Raw genomic sequence first — 8,750 nt, 5'->3', positions numbered from 1 at the left:
AAAATGAGAAACATAACTTTAACTAAATTTGTCAATAACAACACCATAACTTATACGAAATTGAAATCCTATTTCACCAATATCAACTAGATGCTCACCACTATGCCAAAACATCCCATAAACAAGCCATTTTAAAAGCATCCACCAATATGTCCAAATTCCATCTATTTCATACCCCCACCTATACACCCAAGTTATACCTAACTACTATAGAAAACCTCAACAACTTCCCTGCCACAACGACAAGAACCTATATAACCAATCAACCATCACAAAGCTTTTCTTTTGGTCAAAACTTCTTCCCTTGAAACATTACAAGCTATAATTAGCATAACAATCTTAACCAAACAAACTAATCTCTTAGACCATCATCAACAACTCACCATTGTAGAAACACTTATTAATTACCAAAATCTCCATCAATGCACCTTATTTTCCATCATAAAAACCTTAACTCAATATAACACAATTGAACCCATACAATGATTTTTTAAAATTACACCATTAAAAAACCGAATAACTCGCAAAACCTTCATCATCTTTACCTTTAATTATTTGTTTTATTTGAAATAACTTATGAAAATCAAAATTAGTTCTACTTCCATCCTCATTTAATTTTTTTTATTTGTCAGATTTAGTCCTCATTCTTTTAATTGCTATTAATATCATTTGAGATAATTTTTATGAATTTATTTTTTTAGCGATTTCACCCTCGATCATTTTTTCCTATAAGATTTTATCCTCGTTTTTTATTATTGTTTTTTTTCTTTGCTTTGCCAAATTTTTTAGTTTGATATTTTTTTTATATTCAATTTCATCCTTCGACATTGAGTTAATTTGAATTTGAGCTTCTTGGTTAAGTCCATTTTGAAATTTCACGAGTTACAATTTGAGAAACTAAGCTAGTTTAAGGACGCTCGCTAGGGGTTGCTTTGATTTTTTTTATCATTATTTTAAGCTAATAGTTTTTTAATTTTATCATTTGATATTTATTTTATTGGAGATTAGGTTCTGTGTTTTTTATATGCTTTCTACATCTTTTGTTTTATCCCTTGTTTTTTTTATTTGATTGGGTCATCTGGGGACCTTTTATTTTTTGTTCTTTATTAAATATATTTTCTCAAAATAATTTTTTGAATTAAATAGAATTAATTAATTGAATATAGTCTAATACTCACTTCATTGTGTTTTATTCGATATGCTTTTCTAGGGCATTGCTCTAGTGAACCATGTAAGTTCTTTTGATGTCATCTTGCATCCTTTTGCCATAAAGTTTGAATCATCTCAACAAATTTTTACGGTCATGTGAGATGTCTATAGTGGAGTGGAAGTGGATCTTCAAAAATCTTTTCTTTCTTCTCTATAATATAAATGATTTATTTTTTAGTTAATTATTGTCAGGTGTTTTTTATGCTCATTAGTTATTGTTGTCTTCAATTTAAATCATATTATAAAATTAAACAATTTTATTAGATATAATCAAGTTAATAACCTGAGTGCCAAGTTTTTCTTACTTTTTTTAAAATACTATCGTCACTTAATTATTTTTTTATATTAAAAAAATTTAAATTGGCACACGGTATAACGTGAATTTCAAATCTAGTATGGATTTTTTTGACATATAGATGGCATTGAAGGCATTGAAGTAGTGACTGAGCCGGAGCACATTGTTTTTTATTTTATTTTATTTTATTTTATTTTAGGTGAGGGAGGGGAGAGGAGGTACAGGGATATATATAATATCCATCTACCTCCTCCCCATATATAAAGGTAACAAAAAAACAAATGTGAAAGAGACGGGGCCGAAAGGTAATTATAAGTAATCATTCTATAGGGGTCTAAATGAACAAACCCTTAATATAGGGATACTTTCAATTTATATAAAAAAAAATATGGGGTGATTCGAAGCCGAGAAAATGCATGTGAAGGTTCGCAATGGCTTGGAACTACTTATTTTAATTTTTTAAAAAATATATTTTTACATGTTTTTTTTTTAATTAAAAATGGACTCACTAGTAAACTTTAAAGAAAGGCCACATCATAGGTATTCAATCAAATCAAAAGCCATTGGCGGAATTCAATAAAAAAAGTTCTAAGAGTATAAAGACGAAATGATTGGACAAATAACTTCCATTAAAATATCTTGTTTCGTTTAGTAAATTGCCAAATTGATTTTAATTTAGAACACAGTTGCATAGCCAGTGGTTTTTCTACGAAGGGACGTCCCACCTAACTTCGCTCATCTCAAAGCAGACCACTTGTGCCCTCAAATATGCCGTTTTTCGCATTAACATTTTCATCATCTATAGCAGCCATCAGTATCAAAACGTGAGCTACAGGGAAAAAAAAACAATGAGAGTACCAGCGGAACATTGCATTCTTGTGCTTCTTTTTCGCTTCTCTTTATTGCTTATTGTAGACACAGCAACTGCTATTGACACCATAAACACAACTCACTCCATTAGAGATGGTGATACCATAGTTTCAGCTGAAGGAACCTATGTGTTGGGATTTTTCAGCCCTGGAAAATCCAAAAACCGATACATAGGGATATGGTATGGCAAGATAGCTGTCAAGACTATAGTTTGGGTTGCCAATAGAGAGACCCCCCTTAATGATTCATCAGGTGTTTTAAGGCTAACTGACTTGGGAATTCTTGTCATTCTCAATCAGAATGGGACCATAATTTGGTCTTCCAACTCATCAAGATCTGCTTCTAATCCAGCTGCTCAACTTCTGGATTCAGGAAACCTTGTTGTGAAAGAGGAGGGTGATAGCCTGGAAAATTCCTTGTGGCAGAGTTTTGAACATCCAACTGATACAATATTGCCAGGCATGAAGCTAGGAAGGAATAGAATAACAGGCATGGAGTGGTACATGACATCGTGGAAGTCACCAGATGATCCTTCCAGAGGTAACTTTACTTGTATACTTATTCCTTACGGATATCCTGAGTTAGTTCTGAAGCAAGGTTCAAAAATGAAGTACCGATCAGGGCCATGGGATGGCCTGCGGTTCAGTGGGATACCTAACTTGAAACCAAATCCCATATACAAATTTGAATTTGTTATTAGTGAGGAGGAGATATTCTACAGAGAAAGTCTTGTTGACAAGTCAATGCTTTGGAGGTTCATGACAGATCAGAATGGCGATATCCCGAGCCTCGCTTGGATTGAGCAAACGCAAAGTTGGTTGCTTTATGAAACAGCAAACACAGATAATTGTGATCGCTATGCACTATGTGGTGCAAACGGTTTATGTAATATTCAAAGCTCTCCAGTGTGTGAATGCTTCGATGGGTTCGTACCAAAAGTTCCAACAGACTGGGCCGTGACAGTATGGTCAAGTGGCTGTGTTAGAAGGACTCCACTTAATTGTTCTGGAGATGGGTTTCGAAAGCTCTCTGGAGTGAAGATGCCTGAGACAAAAGCGTCATGGTTTGACAAGAGTTTGGATCTTGAGGAATGCAAGAACACGTGCTTGAAGAACTGCAGCTGTACAGCATATTCAAATATGGACATCAGGGGTGGAGGAAGTGGATGCTTGCTCTGGTTTGGTGACCTCATTGATAATAGAAGGTTTTCTGAAAACGAGCAAAATATTTATATCAGGATGGCTGCATCAGAACTAGGTATGGATTTATCCTCAGACTACAAAATTCAGAATTTCTTAATTGTAGAGAATCATTTATTGACTTGGCTAACTGCCTAAATGATTGGTTCTAATACTAAATTTGCTCAAGCAAAAGGTAACATAGAAATCAAATGGCATTAAAAGCAAATTTTCTGCCTCCTCCTCTTCTTTCAGGGCATCCTATTGTGGTTTTACAGAACATCACATGACATGAAACATTAAAATTTACGAATCTGTTATCACTTTCTAACATCATAGACTGATTTGATAACTGAAGTGGAAGGATTCCATCAGCTGAAGAAAATTTCCCACCCATTCTAATTAGTAATTACTAACCAAAAACATACAATGGCCATTTTGCATTTCCTGTTATAGTTTTTTAACTTCAGTTTCTCTCTGATACGGTGCAGATAATGGTGACGGTGCAGAGATCAATGGTGACGATAATGTGAAGAAAAAAATCATAATAAGCACTTTGTCTACAGGAATTTTTCTCCTTGGACTGGTTTTGGTCTTGTATGTTTGGAGAAGGAAGCATCAGAAAAAAGGTATATATCTGCACAGCATGAACATCAAACCACTTCTATCGCCCCATCCCTCGATTTACATAAAGGAGCTTTACCTTATTGAGAATTTGATTTTGAGTATTCCAAGGTGCTCGCAAATTGTTATACTTTGTCTTCAAGAAATTTGATTATAACAAAAAATAGAGATCTCCTGCTTCTTTTTTATTTACACACCAGTTCTGCTTGCAGGAAAAAGTACTGGTGCTTTGGAAAGAAGGTCAAACAACAAGCACAAAAAGGAAGATCTAAAACTACCATTGTTTGATTTGGATACTTTAGCTTGTGCAACAGATAATTTTTCTGTTGACAATAAACTCGGAGAAGGGGGTTTTGGGTCTGTTTACAAGGTACTAATCTGTAAACAATATCTTGATGGTTTTCAAATTCATGATATAAACTCCTATCACCACATGACTGAAAAAAGCTTTCCGTTTGGAAAGAGTTCCAACAGATGCGGTTTGCTAGTAATATGCAACATCCCATCATGATTCCCAACTTTCACAAGACAAAGTATGATTTACTTTTGATTTTTGGCAGGGAACATTAACAGATGGGCGAGAAATTGCTGTGAAGAGGCTCTCTAAGAATTCGAGACAAGGAATTGGCGAGTTCAAGACTGAGGTTGAGTATATTGTGAAATTTCAGCACCGGAATCTAGTGCAGCTTCTAGGATGCTGCTTTGAGGGAGATGAAAAGATGTTAATCTATGAGTTCCTGCCAAACAAAAGTTTGGACTTCTACATTTTCAGTAAGAATATCTCAAAACCTGTACAAATCCATGCTAATAATCAGACTTCTTTAACACCGACTTTGCACTAATACCAAAAACAAGTCTCTGTGAGTACTGCTTTGAGAAAAGACCTAAAATTAAGTTCGGTAGTTCTGATGAAAAGGAGGCCGCCATCAGCACCAAAAACAACCATTTGTTGAGCTTCCTTTATAGCCTTTATGACAAAGGATTGGTGGGAAGTATCTCCTCCACTTTCTTTGTCACACCTGCCACCTTATTTATTTGAGATTATAATTTCAAATTTTTCAAGTATTAATTATCACAAGCTGTTTTGTTTTCTTTCATACACATTTATGGACCATAATGTACTGACCTGAGAAAAATTGTGCAGATGAAACAGAGGACACGCTACTAGATTGGCCAACACGCTACAACATCATCAATGGAATAGCTCGTGGACTTCTTTATCTTCATCAAGATTCACGACTAAGAGTAATTCATAGGGACCTGAAAGCCAGCAATATTCTACTGGATTATGAATTGAACCCAAAGATTTCAGACTTTGGCCTGGCTAGAAGTTTTGGAGGAAATGAAATTGAAGCCAATACCATTAAAGTGGCTGGAACATAGTAAGTGATATGATTTTACCTTCATTTTCTGCAAATGCAACCTTAACATTCGTTGAATGCATGCAGTGGCTACATTTCCCCAGAGTATGCAATTGAAGGGCTCTACTCGGTAAAATCGGATGTCTTCAGCTTTGGTGTATTGGTGCTAGAGATAGTGAGTGGATATAAGAACAGGGGGTTCAGTCATCCAGAACACAATCTCAACCTTCTAGGGCATGTAAGTGTCAAAACTATATTACTTGGACTCATCATGTCTCTTTACTCTCAAACCTGTGTCAGGTTTCCATAGGCATGGTCATGTCTACTGATAGTACGCCTTAAATTGATAAAAGAAATGAAGAAATATTGAAAAGAAAACAATTCTGAGAAGGTTAAGCATGTCGGACACAATCTCTTTTTGGATTTGGATCTCAGAGTCTAGAGAACATTGTGTCAATGGAAACATTTCTTAGTTCTAGATACCAAATCTGCTATTGGTAACATGGTTTTGTTTATTAGGCTTGGAGACTATTCCGAGAAGGGAGGAGTATGGAACTAGTTAGGCAATCAATAATTGAAGTATGCAATCTATCTCAAGTGCTACGTTCAATTCACGTGGCTCTACTCTGTGTTCAAGATAATCGAGAAGATAGGCCAGACATGTCATATGTGGTTTTGATGTTGAGTAATGACAATACATTACCTCAGCCTAAACATCCAGGATTTTTTATTGAAAGGGATCCAGCTGAAGCAAGTTCAACAAGCGAGGGCACAGCAGATTCAGCTAACAAATGCTCGATTACAGTATTACAGGCAAGGTAGATCCCATTTTGTGTTCATATCTTTTGTTTCGTCTTGATGTGTTTGATTTTGTATCTTAGAAGCTGTAATTCCAATGTTGTGTGGTGAAGGCACATTGCTCAGTCAATGCAACCAGAATCTTTTTTTCCCCGGACGGGAATTTATATTTGCACTACTATTATTTGTTTCAATCTTGTGTTAAAAGAAGTCATAGTTTTTCTGTCGGTGTTTATATATATATATATATATATATATCAAGATTCTTTATTGAAAAAGGCCATAAAGTGAATGACGCAACTAACCAAAGTTACACCATACTATTGTGAAGAAAAGAGCACAAGCTTAACGATTGATGGGTCGGGTAGATTATTGGATCTATATATATTTAGGCTCAGCACTTAGTTGAGCCTAAAAATAATGAGCTTGAAAGTTTGCTAGACCCACAATAACTCAGCTCAGTGCTTTGCTGAACCTAGAGATGATGGGTCTAACAGTTCACTAAATTTATAAATGTCTGGGTTCAGTGCTTAGCTAAGACAACCCCTTTTATGGTTATCCTTTTGAAGGACAATCCAAAAAATAATAATCCTAATCCATTAATAGCCCCAACATATTTGGGTATTATATGCAAAGATTTTGAAAAGCCTTTGTCAACATCAGATTAGACCCTTTTTGTCTTCTCGATAAGATTTTATGCATCCCTTATGCTATTATCAGGATCCTTAAGTCTAGGTGGCTTCTTTTTACAGGGAGAAGATTTGTGTTGGAGAATGAAACGACGACTAGCTTTCAATGCAGTATTTGAGTAGTCTTCTTGAGATATGTGATGACATAAAAAGTTTTTCATCTGATAGTGGGGATGAAGAGATTTTTTTATATATATAACCATAGTCATTCTTGCTTTTACCTTTCTTTCATTTTTACTGAGTGATTTTTGAAAGAAAAACTACTCTCGCAAAGAAGATTCCCTGTCAGCTTTCCTTTAATCCAAGAAAAGTCCTGTAAATACATTCCTAAGACTTTTTCCATATATATATATATTGAATTAGAACGAATGGATCATAAAAACATAAAATTTATCTCTAAATAAAGAAGCATTATAGTCTCCAATGGGGAGTTCAGGTTTCAAACAAAACCCAAAAGAAAAGGCAGGGGACAGGGGTCCCTAGACTAGGCTCTAAGACGAAAGGGGTGCCACATTGGTGCCCTCCTTTGATAAAGAGGATAGAAGATCTTCTCGTAGGAGTCCATCTTCTACCCCTACCAAACAGGCTCAGGAGAGAAGGTCTCATAGGAGTCCTTCTCATGTGCCCGATAAAGACGTTCATGAGAGAGAGAGAGAGAGGTTGCCTAAAAATCCTAGGGATGACATCCCCAGTAGTGTATGTGCTATGGACATGGAAATTGTGGCTCGTCATCAACCTAGCGAGTACATGGCTCAAATGCCCTCCTTGCTGAGCGTATTAGTGCAAACCCTGGGCTCCACCTAAGGTTATTTTGAAATCACCACCCTCATATATATGTATTCAATGGGATACTCCTTCCTTCTTCAATAGTTCACGGGGGAAGTGTTCAACTATAATTAGGTTGGTTTGGACTAGCTGCATCCCAACATGTGGACAATATCGTCTTTCTTTGAAAAATTCTGCATAATCATTGAGCTTGATTCCATGGTCAATGTTTTGAGGAGTTGCTATCAATTAGTCACTGATACCGATGGTGGCAATGGCATGTGATGGTTCCTTACCTTCACCAATAGAAACAATGACACTATGAAGAACATGTTGACTAGAAAGCCAACACATATTAAGAAGTGAAGGGGAAGGTGGTTGGACATAAGATACATTGGGACAGTTGATCCTACAGAAGGACTACAACAAATATGGGGTTGCTTCCACTATTGGAGGGTCCCCCTCACGAAGTAAACAACAAGCCTCATCTAAGCTCGAATGAGGAGAAGAACTGTGTCATATTAGATTCGATTTTAACTGATTATGAAGTCAATAGAATGGACAAATGATATTATCAGGCTATTTTGCAAGGTATGTTGCCACCCTGCTTTTCCTCTCTCTTTTTTCACTTTATTAAAAACAAAAATCTGACCCTCGTTTGTCCCTGCATGACTAATTGCTGAAGGAGAAGGAGAAGCTTTAGGACAACCTTCTGACAAAAGGTTTGTCTGAGGGTCTTTGTCTCATGAAACTAGTAGAGGCAAGCGTGAAGAGGTGATGGGATACTTGACCTTCATTGCCGGGGATCTCTCTGCTCCTTAGGGCTCTACCTCTATGGAGATAGTGGTGAGGGCCATAACCTCTATAGAAGTTGGGGGTCATGATCTTCCCTTATTCAGGGAAGTAGTAAATTTGACTCCCCCTATGATGATTACAGTGCTGCCACCCATTTTAAGAGGAG

At 36.2% G+C, this 8,750-nt stretch overlaps 1 protein-coding gene across 1 annotated transcript; it reads left to right on the top strand.

The window, feature by feature from the left end:
• The first annotated feature begins 2,224 nt into the window (after positions 1-2,224).
• Positions 2,225-6,529, top strand: LOC18103412 (G-type lectin S-receptor-like serine/threonine-protein kinase At4g27290). The gene is made up of 7 exons (XM_002317505.4): positions 2,225-3,631; positions 4,044-4,181; positions 4,389-4,546; positions 4,737-4,947; positions 5,321-5,558; positions 5,625-5,775; positions 6,057-6,529. The coding sequence occupies exons 1-7, from the start codon at positions 2,353-2,355 to the stop codon at positions 6,357-6,359; spliced, it is 2,478 nt and encodes an 825-aa protein (XP_002317541.4). The 5' UTR covers positions 2,225-2,352; the 3' UTR covers positions 6,360-6,529.
• The last annotated feature ends 2,221 nt before the right edge of the window (positions 6,530-8,750 follow it).

Source organism: Populus trichocarpa, chromosome 11, assembly GCF_000002775.5.
Source record: "Populus trichocarpa isolate Nisqually-1 chromosome 11, P.trichocarpa_v4.1, whole genome shotgun sequence".
NCBI classification, from domain to species: domain Eukaryota; kingdom Viridiplantae; phylum Streptophyta; class Magnoliopsida; order Malpighiales; family Salicaceae; genus Populus; species Populus trichocarpa.
The sequence above is the reverse complement of the archived record's forward strand: the minus strand, read 5'-3'. Positions and strand labels throughout refer to the sequence as shown.